Below are 22827 nucleotides of genomic sequence, written 5' to 3'. Positions count from 1 at the left end.
GTGCTAGGGTCGGGGGGGATTTGGGGGTCATTTAGGGGTAGGATGCTAGATGAAGTTAAACACTCACTTTTGCGACTCGGATTAGGTCATTCAGTTTTTTGAGCACTGCTTTCTGGTTCTGGCCAGTGACCTGGCATTAACGCATGCTGCCACCACCTCCCAGGCTGTGTTTTTCCATCCCTTCTTCTGGGACAGTATCCTGCTGGAGGGAAGAGAGTGTTCTGCCTTGCCTCCACTGACTCCAATAACCTGATGTGGAGATGCCGGCGTTGGACTGGGGTAAACACAGTAAGAAGTTTAACAACACCAGGTTAAAGTCCAACAGGTTTATTTGGTAGCAAAAGCCACACAAGCTTTCGAGGCTCTGAGCCCCTTCTTCAGGTGAGTGGGAATTCTGTTCACAAACAGAACTTATAAGACACAGACTCAATTTACATGAATAATGGTTGGAATGCGAATACTTACAACTAATCCAGTCTTTAAGAAACAAAACAATGGGAGTGGAGAGAGCATCAAGACAGGCTAAAAAGATGTGTATTGTCTCCAGACAAGACAGCCAGTGAAACTCTGCAGGTCCACGCAACTGTGGGAGTTACAAATAGTGTGACATAAATTCTGATTCTAGGATCGCATGATAAAGACTCAGGAGGAAAAAAGCAGAAATATTTATGTGAAATAGTGTGACATAAACCCAATATCCCGGTTGAGGCCGTCCTTGTGTGTGCGGAACCTGGCTATCAGTTTCTGCTCCGCGACTCTGCGCTGTCGTGTGTCGCGAAGGCCGCCTTGGAGAACGCTTACCCGAATATCAGAGGCCGAATGCCCGTGACCGCTGAAGTGCTCCCCAACAGGAAGAGAACAGTCTTGCCTGGTGATTGTCGAGCGGTGTTCATTCATCCGTTGTCGCGTGTCGCTGCGACAACGGATGAATGAACACCGCTCGACAATCACCAGGCAAGACTGTTCTCTTCCTGTTGGGGAGCACTTCAGCGGTCACGGGCATTCGGCCTCTGATATTCGGGTAAGCGTTCTCCAAGGCGGCCTTCGCGACACACGACAGCGCAGAGTCGCGGAGCAGAAACTGATAGCCAGGTTCCGCACACACAAGGACGGCCTCAACCGGGATATTGGGTTTATGTCACACTATTTCACATAAATATTTCTGCTTTTTTCCTCCTGAGTCTTTATCATGCGATCCTAGAATCAGAATTTATGTCACACTATTTGTAACTCCCACAGTTGCGTGGACCTGCAGAGTTTCACTGGCTGTCTTGTCTGGAGACAATACACATCTTTTTAGCCTGTCTTGATGCTCTCTCCACTCCCATTGTTTTGTTTCTTAAAGACTGGATTAGTTGTAAGTATTCGCATTCCAACCATTATTCATGTAAATTGAGTCTGTGTCTTATAAGTTCTGTTTGTGAACAGAATTCCCACTCACCTGAAGAAGGGGCTCAGAGCCTCGAAAGCTTGTGTGGCTTTTGCTACCAAATAAACCTGTTGGACTTTAACCTGGTGTTGTTAAACTTCTTACTGTCCAATAACCTGGCCAGATCAGCATCTGAAAAACAAGGAGCTGTCTTTCTGGAGGCCATTTCTCCCTGCACTGCCTGTCTGTTTATCCATCCTTGGGGTTTTTATGGAGCTGTCCATTGTTAGGGCAGATCAGCTGCAGGCAATTTGGGCGAGTTGGAGCATTCCAGCGAGTTTAATGCAGCTTGCCATGTTACCATGGAGGGAAGCCAAGTCAACATTTGCAGGTGTGCTAATGGAGGGGAATGGGATTTGTGCCCCTGTGATGATTGGGGGCAGGAGAGAGAGAGGGTCATGTCAATGCCAGTCAGCCATCGGGGCAGGGGGAGTGAAGAGAGGGCCATGTGCAAAGGGGTCCTGGAGGGGTAAGGGGGTCAGTATTGTTGCGGGGGGATCTCCGATGTCCGTGGGGAGTAGGGGAAGGCTGCATCTGGACTGGGGTTGGCGGGGGGGGCGGGCGGTGGGCGGTGGGGTTGTTCTGTCAGCAGAGATTTTTTTCCCCTGCTTTCCTGCACATGCGCAATTTATGGCTCAGATCTGAGCTGCCCACTGCTATGGTCAAGCCCATATCTTCAAAGACTGAGTGCATATGATTGGGCGAATCAGGAACACTCCAGTTTCACGCTAGCTGGAGACTTAGAAAAAATCTGGTAAAATTCTGCCCAATGTCTCTGCTGGGTTCATGACTACCTGAGCATGTAGAGCTGGAAGATTTTGCATTCTGTTGTTGTATCCTCAACTTTCTTCATGGGTAATGCTGCTCTCGACAGCACGTCTGCGATGTTTTCCATGCTTGTATGTCACAGGCAGATGATGGGGGAGATTTTCCAAAATAAATCTGAATGCCCAACTGGTGGGAAAACGGGAGGTTTTCCCGCTGTTTCCCACTTAGTTGAATTTTGTGGCACTCTGTGCATCACAGAGTCCGCTGGCGGGGTGAGTGAATCCCACCTGAAAGACCGGCATCACCTCCCGGGGGGAGGGCCTCAATAACCTCTCCCCCACCAGTGAGACCATCACGCAGCTTTAATCCACGCTGGTGGGAACCTCCTTTGGCAGGGTGGGAAACATTAGTGAGGCCAGATCATACCGTCCTGGGCTCGCTAATGATATTCAAATGGCTATTAAAATATTGTAATAAGCCTCACGCTGTTTCCAGGCACAAGGTTGATTCCACCGTATAAAATGGCTTGGGAATGTTACAACCGGCTGGATTCTGGTTGCAATTACCGCTACAGCCCTTCCACTGACATTTCCTGGCCCGCTGCGCTGCTCAAGTAGCGCAGCGGGTCGGGAAAATCGCACCCCAGATCTTTGTAAATGAGGTAACATTCTTTGCAGACAGTTTTGAGCAGATGGTAATAGTTTAAGAGAGATGCTTTGAAATAGCTTGTGGGTGGTCTCTGGATAACTTTACCTCTCCCAGGTTAGGTACTGATGGAAATGCTCACAATCGCATGAGGAGACGGTGGCGCAGTGATAATGTCACTGAAATAGTAATCCAGAGGTCAAGGCTCAAGCTCTGGGGACATGGATTCAAATCCGACCTTGGCAACCGATGGAATTGAAAGCTAGTATCAGTCATGGAGATGGTGAAACTGCTGCCGATTGTTGTCAAACCCCAGTTGGTTTTCAAAGACCTTGAGGGAAGGAAATGGTTATCATGGTGTGGCATGCTTTATCACAAGTGATGCATGAATCATAACCTGATTTTAAAAGAGTTGGACGTGTTATTAGAAAGAAATATTATAAAGTGACATGTGGTGAACAAGGGGAAATGAAAGTACATTGTTTCAGTTGAAGAAACACGATGCTTGGAATTGCTGCAATGATTTTTGAACAAAGAGAAGTGCAAGCAGTCTCATACCACTCTGCTTACACTGGGAGAATCCAGCTAATGGATGTTGGGAACTATCCCAAACCATGAGATCCACGGCATTGCAGCTACAGGTATTGTTGGTAAACATGTTCAACAAGCACAAAAAGAAAATTCTCAGAAAATAATTCCTGCTTCATATTTGGAATGGTCTAACCATATCAGAAAGTTTAAGATTCGGAGAATCAATGAAGAGACACAGGTACAACTGTGGGACTGAGCAGATAGACTGAAATTTTATTTTCTGGCCCTAAACATTTTGTACTCTCCTCAGACTTGGCTGTTGAGAGAGGTCGAGTCTCCCATGCAAAAGTATTTGTTAAATTTCTGCAAATGATTAAAGGGAAATGGATTGGTATTTAGCAATTGTGTAATGTGCAATTAATTATCTTTTTATTTTGCCAGATTTCTTATTGTGAGCCTTGATCATTAAAAGTTTGTGGGAAGAAAATTGGTGATTGAAAGCAATTTACAATGTATTCTGAACAACCTCACTGCTTATGTGCTTCTGTTTCTGTTCACATATTGGTAGATTTTGCTCACTGTTAATGATTAGATTTCTGATTTATTACTATTCTATAAATACTGCATTCATAGTGGTCATCTCCAAGATATTTTCTTGAAAGAAAATGCACTGATGAATGATGACCCAGGATTTGTGCTGGATTGGAAATACAGTGTGCTGTTTTCTTGGCTTTTTATTTTTTCCACAACAAGTACAGATGATGCCTTCAAACTTGAATAATTGAGAACCATGGAATCCTGCAGTGCAGGTGGAGGCCATTTGGCCCATTGAGTCTGCACTAACTCTCTAAGAAAGCATCTTGCCCAGGCTTTCTCCCCTACCCTATCCCCATAAACCCATGCATTTACCATGGCTAATCCACCTAACCTACGCATCTTGGGACACTAAGGGACAATTTACCATGGCCAATCTACCTAACCTGCGATCTTTTAATACACTATGAGGGGGGTTGAATATCACGAGTATTTCCTCGTGGTTCCCCCCACTCCACCATAATTTTATCAGGAACTTGGCAAAAGCTCCGATAATGTGCGTAAACAGTGGGATGCAGTGAGTCAATTGAAATTTCATTTACTTCTACGGGACAAGAAAATTCCGCCAGTGGGCAAGGCCATAAAATCCTGGCCAGGGTTTCTGCTCAATCTCTGCTGAAGTTATATTGTCAAAGTAGCAGAAATTATGAAGGAATTCCACCCTATACTCATTTTTATGCTGTTGCTTCAGTATCAACAGTATAGGTTAATTTAAAGTTAAAGTTTAAAGTTAAAGTTTATTTATTAGTGTCACAAGTAGGCTTACATTAACACTGCAATGAAGTTACTGTGAAAATCCCCCAGTCGCCACACTCCGGCGCCTGTTTGGGTACACCGAGGCAGAATTTAGCACATACAATGCACCTAACCAGCACATCTTTGGACTGTGGGAGAAAATCGGAGCACCTGGAGGAAACCCACGCAGACACGGGGAGAACGTGCAGACTCCGCACAGACAGTGACCCGAGGCGGGAATTGAACCGGATCCCTGGCACTGTGAGGTAGCAGTGTTAACCACATCATAAATTAAACATAAATGTTATAAAATTAATATGACAAAAACATTATTGATATCATCGTTGTAATTTTAAAATTGTGCTTGATGATGAGACCTCCTATTAAATGAAAGATATTATTTTGTAGAAAGCTGAAACGATGCTACAGAAGGCTGAAGCGGAGGAGAACATGCTATATTCATTAAGCACACAGCACCGAACAACAGAGAACAAAGCTCTTGGTGTTGTACCAGCCCCCATCCTGCTGTGCAGAACACACAATTCTATGATATTCAAACCAGCTCCATTTACTTCATCGGAAGAGGTTGACAAACATTTAAAGTATCATTTTAGATAATGTTGTGTTTATTTATCATGCAAAAATGGGCATCACTATTTTCATAGCAGTTGTAATAGACCATATCACAACATTTTTATTTTAGTGCCGGTACTGATTGATTCAATAACTGTTGGAAATGTGAATAGTGAATATCTACCACTAAAGTCACGCGAACCCCATTTTCCTTCACTTGTCCAATATCTTTGAAAGTTATGATATTTCAAGTGCTCATCCAAATATTTTTAAAAGTTTGTAAGGTTTCCGGACTCCAGTACCGTCCCAGGCAGTGCCTTCCAGATTCCCACTACCCTCTGAGTTTAAAAGTTTTTTTCTCAAATTCCCTCTGAATCTTCTGCCCCTTACTCTAAAACAATGCTCCTTCGTGATTGACCCCTCAACCACAGGGATCAGCTGTTCACCCTGTCCAAACCCCTCATAATCTTATACACCGCAATCATGTCCACCTCAGCCTTTTCTGCTCTAAAGAAAAGAACAAGAACAAACAAAGAACAATACAGCACAGGAACAGGCCCTTCGGCCCTCCAAGCCCGCGCCGCTCCCTGGTCCAAACTAGACCATTCTTTTGTATCCCTCCATTCCCACTCCATTCATGTGGCTATCTAGATAAGTCTTAAACGTTCCCAATGTGTCCGCCTCCACCACCTTGCCTGGCAGCGCATTCCAGGCCCCCACCACCCTCTGTGTAAAATACGTCCTTCTGATATCCGTGTTAAACCTCCCCCCCCCCCCTCACCTTGAACCTATGACCCCTCGTGAACGTCACCACCGACCTGGGAAAAAGCTTCCCACCGTTCACCCTATCTATGCCTTTCATAATTTTATACACCTCTTTTAGGTCACCCCTCATCCTCCGTCTTTCCAGTGAGAACAACCCCAGTTTACCCAATCTCTCCTAATAACTAAGCCCTTCCATACCAGGCAACATCCTGGTAAACCTTCTCTGCACTCTCTCTAAAGCCTCCACGTCCTTCCGGTAGTGTGGCGACCAGAACTGGGCGCAGTATTCCAAATGCGGCCGAACCAACGTTCTATACAACTGCATCAGACCCCAACTTTTATACTCTATGCCCCGTCCTATAAAGGCAAGCATGCCATATGCCTTCTTCACTACCTTCTCCACCTGTGACGTCACCTTCAAGGATCTGTGGACTTGCACACCCAGGTCCCTCTGCGTATCTACACCCTTTATGGTTCTGCCATTTATCGTATAGCTCCCCCCTACGTTAGTTCTACCAAAATGCATCACTTCGCATTTATCTGGATTGAACTCCATCTGCCATTTCTTTGCCCAAATTTCCAGCCTATCTATATCCTTCTGTAGCTTCTGACAATGTTCCTCACTATCTGCAAGTCCAGCCATTTTTGTGTCGTCCGCAAACTTACTGATCACCCCAGTTACACCTTCTTCCAGATCGTTTATATAAATCACAAACTAATCCAAGCTTATCAAGTTTCTCCTTACAGCTCAAATACTCCATTTCAGGCAACATCCTGGTGAAACTTCTCTGCACCCTCTCTCGTGCAATCACATTCTTCCTATAGGGAGGTGACCAGAGCTGCACACAATGCTCCAGCTGTGGCCTAACCAATGTTCCGTACAGCTCCAACATTACCTCCTTGCTTTTGTACTGTATGCCACGAATGATGAAAGCAAGTGTCCCATATGCCACCTTCACGATCCTATTCACATGCAGGCTGACTGGCAGAGATGAATTAATTTTATAATGCACGTGCAGATAAGGACCAGGCTGTGTACCTGGGGACAACTCTTCCTGCTGCTACCTGTTGGGTGGAAAATGGTAGACTGCCTGGGTTCAGTTCCAAACCGCAATATTACAGGTTCTAGCAGCTAGGGTGAAGTCATGTGACAAAGCTCCCAATTCTTCTCCTGGTTTTTAGACATTGGATGTATTTTCCAGTTCTGGAATATGGAGAGATATAATAGCGGAGTCAGGGTCCTTTTTGTCTTTACATACATACCATCCCCGTTGGCCAGAACCCAGACTTGGAAATGTAAAGGCTGTTGGTGCATTTTTTGGGTTTTAATTTGTATATACATAGGGGGCATTAGGACTTCTTTAAAGATACAAAAAAGATATAAAAGTCTGAGGTAATGTACCAACCGATTCAAGAACAGCTTCTTCCCTGATTTCATCAGACTTTTGAATGGACTTACTTTGCATTAAGTTGATCTTTCTCTACGCTCTAGCTATGACTGTAACACATTCTGCACTCTCTCCTTTCCTTCTCTATGAATGGTATGCTTTGTCTGTATAGCGCACAAGAAACAACACTTTTCACTGTATCCTCATAAATGTGACAATAAATCAAATCAAGGGTAACAGGGTCCTTGCTGGTTTCTGTAGGTTAGAAAGTCCTCTGGTATGAGCCATGACTATTTCAGACATGACATGGAGATGCCGGTGTTGGACTGGGGTGGGCACAGTAAGAAGTCTCACAACATCAGGTTAAAGTCCAACAGGTTTATTTGGCAGCACGAGCTTTTGGAGTCTCGCTCCTTGATGAAGGAGCAGCACTCCGAAAGCTCATGCTACCAAATATACCTGTTGGACTTTAACCTGGTGTTGTGAGACTTCTTACTGTATTTCAGACATGTCAGGATAAAGCCTTTGTCCATTTCGAAAAACAAAAATAATTTTATATAGTAGCCAGGTTAATGTATGTTTTCCTTCCTGTCGTCTGGACAGGAAATATGTTTAATAGTTTAATAGTCTGTATGCATAATTTAACTAGTTCTTGTATGTCTACATTTTTATGTATTGAAAGCTTTTCTTTCCTTGTTAAGGTTTACTGGTATCGCATATTTGCTCGTACTGCAACAGGAAGCATTCTCAAAGTACGACTGAAGGATTGTCTGCTTCGGGGTACAGGGCAAGAGGTACAGAAAGAAAGCCCATTTATATTCCAATGATTGAATGGCAGTTAATGATTATATTATGATATCTGGTGTCCGACAATTTCCATTTCATAATTTTTAGTAAGGCATTTCTGTTTGATGTTCTGCATTGGCCTGTATTTTCACCAAGCTGGAATCCTTAAAAAATGGAAGTTGGTCCTGATTCCAGGATTCCTACAAGCATTCCGGTTTCCAGAGCTCTTGCAAAGTTATTTTAGGATAAGGATGTGGGTAGCTCGTCCACATGCAGCACTGTTGGGTGGGATTTTCCGGCCTCTTTCGGGCAAGACCGGAAATTCCCATCCTAGGTCAATGGAGATTTCCGTTGCCGAACCCTCGCTCGCGCCGATTCCATGGCGAGTGAGGTGGCAGAGTTCCAGCCGTTGTCTTTGATGGCTCCATTGCGTGGTTGGGTATTTCAAACCCCACTGCAGTTGTGATGGAATTGGGCCTGTTTGTTGGTCAGCATGGTCCAATACTTGTCAGAGGACTTGTGAGCCATGAGGGAACCCTAGTTCTGAGGCCACCAGAAACAACCATTTAGCAGTCTCATTGGAATATATTGCCCCACTTAGCTTCTCATAAAGCTGTCAGTTAATCAGAGTCATTAATTGCATGAATGTCAAATTGATTTTTTCCAATTCAAACCACTTAATCTTTTGTAAATTAGGAGATTGAAAAGGGGAGGAAAATGGTGTGAATGTAGATTAGCCATGATGTCACTGAGTGGCAGAGGGGGCACAGGGGACTGACCAGCTTACTCCTGCTCCCGTTTCTCCAGCTTTGTTTGATTTGTTTGGGGAGCATGGTGGCATAGTGGTTGCTGCCTCACAACGCCAAGGATCCGGGGTTCAATTCCGACATTGGGTCACTGTCTGTGTGGAGGTTGCATATTCTCCCTGTGTCTGCGTGGGTTTCCTCCAGATGCTCCTGTTTCCTTCCACAGTCCAAAGATGTGCAGGTTAGGTGGATTGGCCATGCTAAATTGCCCCTATTCTGAGTATGTGGGGTTACAGGAATAGGGCCTGGGTAGGATGTGGTCAGTACAGACTTGATGGGCCAAATGGCCTCCTTCTGGTTCCACTGAGATTCTATATCTCTTTTACCTTGCAAAACCCTGATCTTTTTCTGTGGTTTTTCAATGCTTGTTTTGATGCACAGGACTAAGAGGCCTGAAGTGCGTGAAGGTTCTTCAAATTGATACTGTGGTTGATTGACCATTTTGAGACAGAAGCTGAGCAGCTTTTTTGTTTCAGTTTCTTTTCGTAGCTTCTGCTAATGTTATTAGTTTCAGGATAATTTCAAAGACAGCTTAAGCACCTGACAGTCATGATTACAACTGGACTGATGTCTCAATAAATGGAGGTGGCCTTCTAGCTTGCCAGCATCGCCATCCGCCCGCCTCCATTATTGCCTGATTCGCCTTCATACCACACCGCTTCCTCAACACTCAGATAGGGCAGGTGGAGGCCTCCTTAACGGAGGTGTAGAGGCGGGCCTGGAAGCTTTCCTGATACCCGTCTCACTCATTGTGTGAACTTTGTGAATTGCATGAAACAATAATATTACTTTCCTCCAACTGTAGGTACCAGCATCTGGAGAGTGTTTGCTGGAGGTAAAAGACATCGAACCGAACGAAAAATACATCTTTGCAGTTGCTGCTTATTCAAAAGATGGAAAAATCATTGGAAGTGGAATAGGGCAGACAACTAAGCCAATTCTAGCATATTATCCTCTTCCTATCCTTACAGCGTGGTCCTATCTTTGTCAGGTACAACTAGTTTCTACATGGACAGAATGTACTTAATTTTGACTTGATGTGGTAGTGGGTAATTGTGAGTCTTTTTCTTCACTTATTTATATTTTCATTAAAGTGAAAAAGTAGAATGTAAATTGGCCTGAATTTTCAATAAGAAATTCTCAAAGAGAGTGGGCGGGGAATGCATCCTCACCAATTCTGTCAGGGCATTGCCATTTTACACTCGATTGAACATTAATTGGTAGCAGGCAGGATTTTTATTCTGCACTTGGATGGAAGTCCCGCCTTGGAGATTGGCTGGAGGGTCGGGTAAGGGATGCAGATGCTCTGGGAGTCAGGAGGGGGAGATGATCACAGTTTCAGGAGTAAGCAGGGTGTGGTGGGGATGGAGGGCTGGCACTCCCAGGTCCCTGGGGGGGAGGATCACCTTGTCTGGAGGCACGTAAATGTTTTGTTTCCTATCCGTCTTAAGTAGCCACTTTAATAGGGACATAGGCAGGCCTCTATCCGAGACCTTGCCTTTTTTTGTATTCATTTCTGGGACGTGGGCATTGCCAGCTGGCCAGCATTTATTGCCCATCCCTAATTGCCCGAGGGCAGTTGAGAGTCAACCACATTGCTGTGGCTCTGGAGTCACATGTAGGCCAGACCAGGTAAAGATGTCAGATTTCCTTCCCTGGTGGAATTTGAATTCCCCCTGAAGGACATTAGTGAACCAGATGGGTTTTTCCGACAATTCGACAACGGTTTCATGGTCATCAGCAGATTCTTAATTCCAGAAGTTTTTAAAAATTGAATTCAAATTCCACCACCTGTTGTGGCAGGATTCGAACCCGGGCCCTCGGGACAATAGCTGAGTTTCTGGATTCATAGTCTAGCGATAATACCAGTATGCCAGCACCTCCCCCACCATAATATTACATTCTAGTTTAGATGGGCGGAAACAGAGAGAATCCCATCCATGCAGTTTTAATTTCTTCCCTTCCGCATCAGAATCTATTGGGGGTGAGGATAAAAGGATTAAAGTTTATTTATTAGTGTCACAAGTACGCTTACGTTAACACTGCAATGAAGTTACTGTGAAAATCCCCGAGCCGCCACACTCCGGCGCCTGTTCGGGTAACACTGAGGGAGAATTTAGCATGGGCAATGCACCCAACCACCACGTCTTTCAGAGTGTGGGAGAAAACTGGAGCACCCGGAGGAAACCCGTGCAGACACGGGGAGAATGTGCAAACTCCACACAGACAGTGACTCAAGCTGGGAATTGAACCTGTGTCCCTGGCGTTGCGAGGCAGCAGTGCTAACCACTGTGCCACCATGCTATCCTGAGTCAAGCCACGATCACTAAAACAAAATTACATTGGTTATATCTGCGGGGGTCCTGGGTTGACCTGACAACCAGGCCTAAATTTTTCTCTTGGGAAATGGGAACCTCTGAAATCAAAGGGGTCTATACTAGTTTTGTTTAATGAATTTACTTAATGACTTAATAATTCCATGAAAAAAACTGCTGATTTTCTGTCACAGAATTATTGGAATTTTTTCCAAATAATATTGCATTCAAATTCAATTGTAATTTAAATTTAATATTTGCTTTAGGCTGCATATCAACTGGGACATTATCCAGTGGCAAAGCGAGCGTTCTCAGTTTTGTGGGAACATTTTGTTTTAAAGGAAAGCGAAACACCAGCAAATACATTGTTTGTTTCTGAAAATACTGATTATTGCATCAATCAGAAAAGGTACAATCGTTATCAATTCTATCTATAACTTTTCTCCCGAACCCCAGATTCAGTTTATTTTGCTGAAGAAGATAAATTTGAATAGTATTAGTGTTCCATTTGGAAACAGTATTGAAAGGAGGTTTTATGTTTGTTAAAAGTAAATGCATTTTATTCAATACATTTAATTAAAATATAGGGATGTAAGACGATCTGATGAAGACTGCAGCTTCTATCAGTCTGCCAGTTGCTTCCTGTGTGCTGGATAATAGTCATGATGTGGAGATGCCGGCGTTGGACTGGGGTAAGCACAGTAAGAAGTCTCACAACACCAGGTTAAAGTCCAACAGGTTTATTTGGTAGCAAATACCATAAGCTTTCGGAGCGCTGCTCCTTCGTCAGATGGTGCCATCTGACGAAGGAGCATTGCTCCGAAAGCTTATGGTATTTGCTACCAAATAAACCTGTTGGACTTTAACCTGGTGTTGTGAGACTTCTTACTGTGCTGGATAATAGGCATGTTTACAGGGACAGCTCACATGTGTCCCGTGAATTGGTGCTGCCCAAGGCCACACAGCCCAAACAACTAATAGGATACCAGGATTCCAAATCTGATCAATGAATGTGCAGCCAGTATCGTTGGTCACTTCACAATAAACTACCGTGAAGTTGCAGCTTGTGCCAATTTAAAGTGCCAGGCACCCAAACCTGCAGCAAGGTCATTTTTTCATTTCAAAGTGTCTGAAAGTACAGTGGAATGTTTTTGTCCCATGCTCCGCCCCTCCGATTCCCATGATGGGGCGGGCTGGTAAAATTCCAGCCATTGTGTAGTGTGCCTGCCATAGTTTGCCTGTTAATTCATATTCATCTCGTGTTAATTCTGAATGTTAGTACATAAGATAGATATTGCAGCTTGTTTTACTTTTCTGACTTTGTATGGTAAAGTTTATTTTGTTTGTTGAATTTGCAGAATCTTGTGACTTTATTCACCCATTGGGTAACTGCGATTTCAAACTTTGCCTACTTTAAACAAAAAGCTACTGTTCCGAACCAGATCATAACAATGGCCGCAATCTTACCACCTCGCCGCACCTGGCAATCAGCGTGGCGAGCTGGGAAGATTGCGAGTGACGCGAAAAACCAAAATCTCACCCAGTGCCAAACAGTTTGCGATCTTCCCAGCCCCTTTTTCATGGTGAGAACCACTTTGTGCCCAAAATGGGCGTGAAGCCGATTAGCATGAATTTGCCTGGATTTCAAAGTCTTAGCGAGTTGAACACACTATTGTCCCCCTCCTGGAATCTCCCCACCTCACAGTCGTGACATCACGCTGGCACAAATCATTACTCAATAAAGTGTGGTTCAGGCACAGCAGGAGCTGGGGAGTGAGGGGGGAGTGAGGGGGGAGTGAGGGGGGAGTGAGGGGGGAGTGAGGGGGGAGTGAGGGGGGAGCGAGGAGGTGAGTACTACTGGGTATTAACCCCCAGGGTGAAGAGGGGAGGGTCTCGCCCCTGCCATGGTGTGGGGTGGGAGGCTTCCATGCCTGAAGGCTCTTTCGGGGGGGCTTGTGCCGGTCTGGGGATCCTCAGGTTGTGAGTCGGCGTAGGCTTGGGGTTTGTGTTACTCGCATTCCCCCCGGCCACTGACTGACCCCCGAGGGGACTCACATGAAGTTGCTTCCCGACACCACGGATGTTGCTGGGGTTGTCCTGCCAGCTGTCTGCTGGACAGGCTGTGTGGCCGACACTGACATTCCATCACGGGCCCCACGAACAGAAACAAGCAGCAGCTCTGTCAGCTGTTGAAGGGAGTTCAGCAGCTGTTAATGGCTCCTCACACTGCGTGGACTCTGCAGTGCTCCCTGCAATGGCAACGCACCCCGTGCTGCTCACGAGGCTGCCCCTCCCCCGTGTCTCTGAACTGCAAACCATTCCTGGAAGTCACTGCAACAGACATCCAGGTGGGTGCACTTGTGTCTCTGCTTCAGGAATTCCCTGGGGACCCGGTCACAGACACCCTCATGCTCCCCGTGCCTGCCGTGACGAGGATGTGTCGACGGTGAGCAGCCCATTGAGGTGGTGCATGGCAGTGGGGATGGTGTCGGTTTGCCAGTGTTCAGAGTCATAGGGACACGTGTTGCTGGGAGGGACTGAGATGCCCAGCGTGGATAACCTTAGAGACTCTCTCGCGCTCTCTCGCGCTCTCTTGCTCGCTTTCTCTCTCTCGCTTTCTCTCTCTCGCTTTCTCTCGCTCTCGCCCTCTCTCTCTCGCCCTCTCTCTCTCGCCCTCTCTCTCTCGCCCTCTCTCTCTCGCCCTCTCTCTCTCGCCCTCTCTCTCTCGCCCTCTTTCTCTCGCTCTTTCTCTCGCCCTCTCTCTCGCCGTCTCTCTCGCCGTCTCTCTCGCCGTCTCTCTCGCCGTCTCTCTCGCCGTCTCTCTCGCCGTCTCTCTCGCCGTCTCTCTCGCCGTCTCTCTCGCCGTCTCTCACGCCCTCTCTCACGCCCTCTCTCTCGCCCTCTCTCTCGCCCTCTCTCTCGCCCTCTCTCTCGCCCTCTCTCTCGCCCTCTCTCTCGCCCTCTCTCTCGCCCTCTCTCTCGCCCTCTCTCTCGCCCTCTCTCTCGCCCTCTCTCTCGCCCTCTCTCTCGTCCTCTCTCTCGCCCTCATTCGCTCACGCTCTCTCTGTCGCCCTCTCTCTCGGCCTCTCTCTCGCCCTCTCTCTCGCCCTCTCTCTCGGCCTCTCTCTCGCCCTCTCTCTCGCCCTCTCTCTCGCCCTCTCTCTCGCCCTCTCCCTCTCCCTCGCCCTCTCCCTCGCCCTCTCCCTCGCCCTGTCCCTCGCCCTGTCCCTCGCCCTGTCCCTCGCCCTGTCCCTCGCCCTGTCCCTCGCCCTGTCCCTCGCCCTGTCCCTCGCCCTGTCCCTCGCCCTGTCCCTCGCCCTGTCCCTCGCCCTGTCCCTCGCCCTGTCCCTCGCCCTGTCCCTCGCCCTGTCCCTCGCCCTGTCCCTCGCCCTGTCCCTCGCCCTGTCCCTCGCCCTGTCCCTCGCCCTGTCCCTCGCCCTGTCCCTCGCCCTGTCCCTCGCCCTGTCCCTCGCCCTGTCCCTCGCCCTGTCCCTCGCCCTGTCCCTCGCCCTGTCCCTCGCCCTGTCCCTCGCCCTGTCCCTCGCCCTGTCCCTCGCCCTGTCCCTCGCCCTGTCCCTCGCCCTGTCCCTCGCCCTGTCCCTCGCCCTGTCCCTCGCCCTGTCCCTCGCCCTGTCCCTCGCCCTGTCCCTCGCCCTGTCCCTCGCCCTGTCCCTCGCCCTGTCCCTCGCCCTGTCCCTCGCCCTGTCCCTCGCCCTGTCCCTCGCCCTGTCCCTCGCCCTGTCCCTCGCCCTGTCCCTCGCCCTGTCCCTCGCCCTGTCCCTCGCCCTGTCCCTCGCCCTCTCCCTCTCCCTCTCCCTCGCCCTCTCCCTCGCCCTGTCCCTCGCCCTGTCCCTCGCCCTGTCCCTCGCCCTGTCCCTCGCCCTGTCCCTCGCCCTGTCCCTCGCCCTGTCCCTCGCCCTGTCCCTCGCCCTGTCCCTCGCCCTGTCCCTCGCCCTGTCCCTCGCCCTGTCCCTCGCCCTGTCCCTCGCCCTGTCCCTCGCCCTGTCCCTCGCCCTCTCCCTCGCCCTCTCCCTCGCCCTCTCCCTCGCCTCTCCCTCTCCCTCGCCCTCTCCCTCGCCCTCTCCCTCGCCCTCTCCCTCGCCCTCTCCCTCGCCCTCTCCCTCGCCCTCTCCCTCGCCCTCTCCCTCGCCCTCTCCCTCGCCCTCTCCCTCGCCCCTCCCTCGCCCCCTCCCTCGCCCTCTCCCTCGCCCTCTCCCTCGCCCTCTCCCTCGCCCTCTCCCTCGCCCTCTCCCTCGCCCTCTCCCTCGCCCTCTCCCTCGCCCTCGCCCTCTCCCTCGCCCTCTCCCTCGCCCTCTCCCTCGCCCTCGCCCTCTCCCTCGCCCTCTCCCTCGCCCTCGCCCTCTCCCTCGCCCTCTCCCTCGCCCTCTCCCTCGCCCTCGCCCTCTCCCTCGCCCTCTCCCTCTCGCCCTCCCTCTCGCCCTCCCTCTCGCCCTCCCTCTCGCCCTCCCTCTCGCCCTCCCTCTCGCCCTCCCTCTCGCCCTCCCTCTCGCCCTCCCTCTCGCCCTCCCTCTCGCCCTCCCTCTCGCCCTCCCTCTCGCCCTCCCTCTCGCCCTCCCTCTCGCCCTCCCTCTCGCCCTCCCTCTCGCCCTCCCTCTCGCCCTCCCTCTCGCCCTCCCTCTCGCCCTCCCTCTCGCCCTCCCTCTCGCCCTCCCTCTCGCCCTCCCTCTCGCCCTCCCTCTCGCCCTCCCTCTCGCCCTCCCTCTCGCCCTCCCTCTCGCCCTCCCTCTCGCCCTCCCTCTCGCCCTCCCTCTCGCGCTCCCTCTCGCGCTCCCTCTCGCGCTCCCTCTCGCGCTCCCTCTCGCGCTCCCTCTCGCGCTCCCTCTCGCGCTCCCTCTCTCTCTCTCTCGCTCTCGCTCTCTCGCTCTCGCTCTCTCGCTCTCGCTCTCGCTCTCTCGCTCTCGCTCTCTCGCTCTCGCTCTCGCTCTCTCGCTCTCGCTCTCTCGCTCTCTCGCTCTCTCGCTCTCTCGCTCTCTCGCTCTCGCTCTCTCTCTCTCTCGCTCTCTCTTGCTCTCGCTCTCTCGCTCTCTCGCTCTCGCGCTCTCTCGCTCTCTCGCTCTCGCTCTCTCGCTCTCGCTCTCTCGCTCTCTCGCTCTCTCGCTCTCTCGCTCTCTCGCTCTCTCGCTCTCGCTCTCTCGCTCTCGCTCTCTCGCTCTCGCTCTCTCGCTCTCGCTCTCTCGCTCTCTCGCTCTCTCGCTCTCTCGCTCTCGCTCTCGCTCTCTCGCTCTCTCGCTCTCTCGCTCTCTCGCTCTCTCGCTCTCTCGCTCTCGCTCTCGCTCTCTCTCTCGCTCTCTCGCTCTCGCTCTCTCGCTCTCGCTCTCTCGCTCTCTCGCTCTCGCTCTCTCGCTCTCTCGCTCTCGCTCTCTCGCTCTCGCTCTCTCGCTCTCGCTCTCTCGCTCTCTCGCTCTCGCTCTCTCGCTCTCTCGCTCTCGCTCTCTCGCTCTCTCGCTCTCGCTCTCTCCACGGCAGGAAGACAGGGTGTCAGCGGTCGGGAGCTAAACACGACTGCTCGTCTGCCTGAGGATGTCGGAGACGGCAATACAGGACCTGTGTGTTGTTCGATGGGCTGCTGGACGCCGCGTGCTGCCGCAGACTCTGCCTCAGTAACGACACAGTGCGGCACCTGTGCCATGTCCTCGCAGACCTGGCACCTCGTGGGAGGACACCCACACTCAGTGGCAATGACGATCACGACGGCCCTCAACTTTTACGCTGCTGGGTCCTTCCAGGCGACCAGCGGAGACACCAGCAGCATCACCCAATCATCTCTGCACAAGTGCGCCAAAGATGTGCTGGACGCCTGGGCAGACAACTGTATCAACTTGGACATGGGCCAGGCCCAACAGGAAGTCCGGGCTGCAGGCTTTGCCGTCACATGCAGCGGGCTATCAACTGAACACACGTTGCCCTGCAGTTCCCAGATGATCAGGCACTGCGCTTCATAAACAGGAAGGAGTTCCACTTCCTGAATGTTCATTTTGTGTGTGGCCACCTGCTTAACATCATTCAGGTGTGTGTACGCGACTTGGGGAACCTGCGCAATAGCTACATCCTACATAGCTTGAACATCCCTGGGCTCTTCGAGGATCACCCCAGGCTGCTGGGATGGTCACTGGGGACAAGGGCTACCCGCTGAGGACCTGGCTAGTGATGCCAGTGCTGAGGACCTGGCTAGTGATGCCAGTGCAGAGGCCCCAGACTGAGGCAGAGACCCACTACAACCAGACTCTCACTGTCACTCGGTTCGTCATCGAGCAGTGTATCAGGCTGCTGAAGATGCGGTTTCACTGCCTGGACTGCTCTGGTGGGGCCCTCCAGTACAGTCTGCTGGGGGTCTCCCACATCCTGGTGGTCTGCACAACCTGGCACAGCAGCGGGGAGACATACTGGAAGAGGAGGAAGAGGACCAGCGGATGATGCATAGGAGGAAGGGAGGGGGTGAGGCTGACCATGAGGATGTAGAGGAAGAGGCCGAGGAGTAGCCGGAGGATGGAGGGCAGGTGGCGGCAAGGGTCTGGAAGGGCAGAGCGGTGAGGGAGGCCTCAGACTAGGGGCGTGATGTATCGCAGCTCTAACCCATACCCGCCTCACCCCACTGGAGCCTTCAAAACCCCCCATATCCCCCAGCCCTTGTCCACATCCCCTGCCATAGGTCCCGTTTATATCGCATCAGGCTAATGGGCCTGCGTTGGCTGTGTGAGCGAGCTACTGGTCCAGGCAGAGGGCTGATGACTTGCTATGCAGCACACTGTGATGCAGTCTTGCTGCAACACAAGTCTGACTGCCACCTGTTCTCTGGCTGCACACTGGGACCTGGGCCCACATCTCAATGAGGGTTGGGGGGAAGCACCATCAGGTCCAATGCCCCGCGGGCTTGGGGGGTGGGGGGGCTGGGGTGGCGTGGGGGGGGGGGGGGGGGGCTGGGGTGGCGTGGGGGGGGGGGGGGTGGCGGGGGAGGAGGGGGGGGGCGGTGGTCCCAGGGTCCAGTGCGTGCCATGCCAGACTGTGTTCCACTGTGAGCTTAAGGCGCCCTGACTGCTGGGACTGCTTGGGATGAGTGCTTGGAATGCCAGGGCAGGCAGGGATCTGGCACAGGTCCTGGGAACTGCAGACTCCATTGGCCAAAGGGCCTCTCTTGCGCAGAACGACGTTCTGAGCATCTTTGCATATGGTCGGAGTGCGGTCATCCCTGTGGGAGGCAGATCACAGGCAGATTAGTCGCAGCTGTGGGGTGCCATCATAAGTGACAATTAACAGAACCCTAACTGGTGCATAGCTTCACCCATGCTCTCTCGGTGACCCGACATCTTAACCTTATGTGATTTATCGCTACATCTTGATGTCCCCCAGAATGCTCAGAGGTGGAGGTGGTCAGCTATATTCCACGGCCCATAGCCTGTGATGCCCTTGGCGAGTGTTCCCTGGGGATCTGGAGGGTTCCAGCCGACTTTCAGGTGTCATGGATGTAGCCATGCCTATCTGCTCATCCCATTGTCCGAGAAATGCACCAGTGTCAGGAAAGGGGATTTGATAGGGTTGGGGACAGCCAAGTAGAAGGCCCTGGGTAGAAGGCCCCGGCATGGGTTGCAGCACCTCCTCCTTCATTGGGGTGCCCTTGGGCCCTTGGATCACTCCATGGGATGGAGGGGCAGCTGGAGTGAGCTCCAGAGGCCTCGACGAGATGTGGCTCTGCCAGTCCTGGAGGCCCAACTGTGTCTACCCCATGGTGTGTGAGCCCTCAGCAGTGGCCCTCTGAGACTGTGCCATGCTCTGGATCCCTTCATTGATAGACCTTTGAGGCTGGGCCATATTCTTAAGGCCCTCGGCCATGGTCCCTAGCGATTCAGCCATACCTTGGACCCTGTTACCAATGGTGACTATTTCCTGCCCCAGGCTTTCCACCATAGTCGCCACCCGTGCAGTGTTGGGTACCATGCAATGCTGACACCATCTCCTGTGCCTTAAAGCAGTGGGAGTCCTCCAAACAGCCTTGCAGTTTCTGAAATGTTGCTGACAGCCCCTCCTGCAATCCCCGGCTCTGCCTCTGCACTTCCAGCAGCTTTGGGAGAACTGATCCCAGTGGCTCAGCACTGGCTGGGGACCAGCTGTTTCCTTGGCTCCAGCAGACCTCCATGTGCTCCAGCCCTCAGACGTTCCCACCTCCACCTGATGTGCATCTGTATGGTGCTCACCATAAAGTGCCCAGAAGCCTCACAGGAACATATCCCACCGTGATAACTGTATCTGCGTTGCTGGATTTTGCGGTTGTGACAATGGTTGGGAGGTGTCATTGGAGCCTTCCTCCATGGTATCGACTGGGGTTTCCATAGGTGCAGCAGGGGGTCACCGACTCCTGAGGGTCCAGCCTCATTGGGGTGGTCTCCTGTAAAAGAAGACACATGGGCAAGTGCAAGGGAGGGACAAGTATCTGGGCAGATGCAACTTACTTGAGATGATCATAATAATGAAGATTTTGTGACTCCTCACTTCTGCATCTTACCCTGACCTGGCTGTCGGTCACAGATCTATCTCCTGACTCTCCCGACAGCTCCATGGCTCGGTCCTCAAAGGCAGTGAGAATGCACAGCTCAGGGACCCACCTCTGGACCTCACCTGCTCCCGGTGATTATGGACAATCTTCTCCTGCGGGGACAGAAGGGGAGATTGAAAGCCTGATGGCTTGAAGGGCGCGGGGGTTGGGGGTGATGGGGTGGGGGCAACTGGTGGCGTATGTCGGGATCATGCCTCAGCAGACAGGGGTGGTGACAGGGGGTACCAGAGGGGTTGTAGAAAGGTGCTAGGGTCTCGGGTGCCGGGAGGCTGTGGGGTGTTAGTGAGTGGCTCGACATGGACATTCTAGGTGTGATGCCAGGACAGGATGGACACTCATCCTTGCTGCCTGAACGAGGTCATTCATTTTCTTGTGGCACTGCCAGTCCTCCGTGCCAATGCCTGGGCACTCACTTCCCAGACCGCATTGCCAGCCTGACCTCTGGCCTGCCGAATGTATCGGGGGTAGAATATGGTCCTCTCTCCTGCATCCAGTAGTTATCCCAACTCCCCCTCTGTGATACATGGAGCAGCTCTACACGCTGCCAACTTCCTGGCATTACTGACAGTGTGTGCATCGTTTGCACTTAAATGGAGCACTGCCCTCTTAACTGTGTACGGATGCGGCCACTTTGGGTGGGTCACGTGCTGGAGCCTCCATGCCAGCCTGAATCGCATTCTTTACATTAAGTGTTGAAAGCTTGCCATGTTGGGTGTGAAAAGACAGGCATGGAAATCTCCTGTTTTCTCGCTGTTGTGACAGTTAGAATTGTTTTGGGACCAGATCAGAAACTCCAGGGTATATTATGAAGTTAGCTTCGATCCTAACGTTTCCTATTTTGGTATTAGGGCGAGCATAAGCTATTCCGCTCCAGGTGTGACTCAATTGACCCACTAGGAAGCTTTTATCGAAACAAACTTTATTTAAGAACACAGTTAGAATATGACAAAAAGAATTAGCATAACTTTTACCAATTTAAATGCATAATAATGACAAGTTATAATTCTTAACAACGAGCCATATCTATTGTTCTAATTTAAGAAGCGTCCCATCGACATAAATCCCTTCTTCAGAATCAGTTAGCACCAAAAATGTGGCTATATTTGGTTCACATGGGTGCTAGATTTCCAGCCTTTTAACACCTCTGGACAGAGATCCAGACAGACATCTGTCTTCTGACTCTCATACAGCCACCTCCAAACAGCAGAATCTCAGGGAGACTTATTTCCTGGCAGATTCCAGTCTCCAACTCCAGAGAAAAAGAGACACAGAGAAAGCAACCTCTCCCTAAAGATCCCAAGCAGCAGACTACCCTTAGTTTCTCTGTGTAAGCCTAGCTCCACCCAGTCACCTGATATTACTGTCAACCCAATTAAGTCCTACTTTGCAAAACTCCAGGGGAAATCACTAAAAACAACAAAAGAGCATCAGTCCAGATTATAACAAACATTCTAGCAATTAGGAGCAATTCTGCTGCAGCAGTAACAATCCAGGCTTGCTGGATACAGACCCAGTGGCACCGGTTGGAACAAACTGTTAAAACAGAAACATGTCTAAAATACATTTCTTAAAGGCACAGTATCATCACAGAAGATTCTGCCCGATGTGCTGATCCTAATACTGTACTATCCTCAGAGATTTGTGCAGTGCCACTACCTAAGCTGGTGCTATGAATGACGGATTGCGTCTTCATGAGTGCTGCATTGTTGCTCTCTTTCCTTGTCCTGTGTTTGGACAGGATATGGATATCTCAGAGCGGACATTCAAGAGGTGTGAGGGAAAAGGCACGGAGTTCAAAGCAAGAGTTCTTTGCTCACACTGTCGGTAGCTTGCCCATCCTACCAGATAGCAGGATGACTCTATGCAGGGAGCTAAGGAAGGAATATGCTGTCAATCGCCATGTTTTCAGCATTATCGGATGCTGAGGCCCTGCCTCAATTGGTCCCATGATGCAGACAAGTGTCTCAACTCTGAAATTCAGGAGATGTAAGCACCCTGTTACCTGCTCCTTCTGCTCTGCTCCAATCTATTGTGTACTAACTTTCCTTTCAAAGAAAGTCAGTGATTGTGTATTGTTTGGGGGAACTGTCTGCCCGAATGGAATGTTGGAGGTGTGTGGAAGCAGCAGGGGGGCGAGGCTGGGGCACTGATATGAGGTGGAGTATCTGCATGTTAGACATGAGTGCTGAGTGCCAGAGCCAACTAACTGCGAAGTGATTCCAAACAACAAAAACCTGTTTTATTCGCACATTTATCATAATGAAATGATCTGTGGCCTTCACAAATGCATTAGAAGTCACTTTGGAAGATGTTAGGTTAGATGACTGACAGTTTGGTAAAGAGGTATATATTCAATAGTGTCTTAAAAGAAGGAAAGCAAAACAGAGACAGAAAGAAATGGACAAAGGAAATTCCAGAGTTTGGGGCTGAATTAAGAGGAGGTGCGGCCTCCAATGGTGGAGCATTTATAATAGGGAATGAACAAGAAGGTGGATTAGGAGAATGCAAAGGAGATTATAGGGAAAGGCCATGGGAGGATTTAAAAAACCAGGAGGAGAATTATAAAAGCAAGACATTGCTTGACCTGGAACCAAGGTAGGTCAGTGTTGGGTGATGGGGAAATGGGTCTTGCCATGAATTAAGATATGGGCAGCAGAAGTTTGGATCACCTCAAGTTTATGGAAGGTAAAACGTGGGACTATTCCCAGCAGCTAATTGGAATAGTGAAGTCCTGATTTACAAAGGCATGGATGAGGATTTACTCAGCAGGTGAGGTAATATATATGCAATTTAAATTGCTGTAAGATTTGATTTGATTTATTATTGTCACATGTATTAATAATATAGAGTGAAAAGTATTGTTTCTTGCGCACTATACAGATAAAGCATACCATTCGTAGAGAAGGAAAGGAGAGAGTGCAGA

The 22827-nt window shown here is 50.2% G+C and overlaps 1 protein-coding gene across 1 annotated transcript in view; it reads left to right on the top strand.

Moving 5' to 3' along the window:
• cfap54 (cilia and flagella associated 54) overlaps window positions 1–22827 on the top strand; it is a 211481-nt gene that overhangs the window by 123787 nt on the left and 64867 nt on the right. The window contains exons 21-24 of the mRNA XM_078234599.1: window positions 5111–5287; window positions 8130–8222; window positions 9826–10011; window positions 11602–11744. Of these exons, the coding sequence (XP_078090725.1) occupies window positions 5111–5287; window positions 8130–8222; window positions 9826–10011; window positions 11602–11744 (599 nt within the window). The remainder of the gene's footprint in view (window positions 1–5110; window positions 5288–8129; window positions 8223–9825; window positions 10012–11601; window positions 11745–22827) is intronic.

The sequence above is a fragment of the Mustelus asterias genome, chromosome 19 (assembly GCF_964213995.1).
Source record: "Mustelus asterias chromosome 19, sMusAst1.hap1.1, whole genome shotgun sequence".
NCBI lineage: Eukaryota > Metazoa > Chordata > Chondrichthyes > Carcharhiniformes > Triakidae > Mustelus > Mustelus asterias.
Note: the sequence above shows the minus strand (reverse complement) of the source record. Positions and strands in the feature narration are given on the sequence as shown.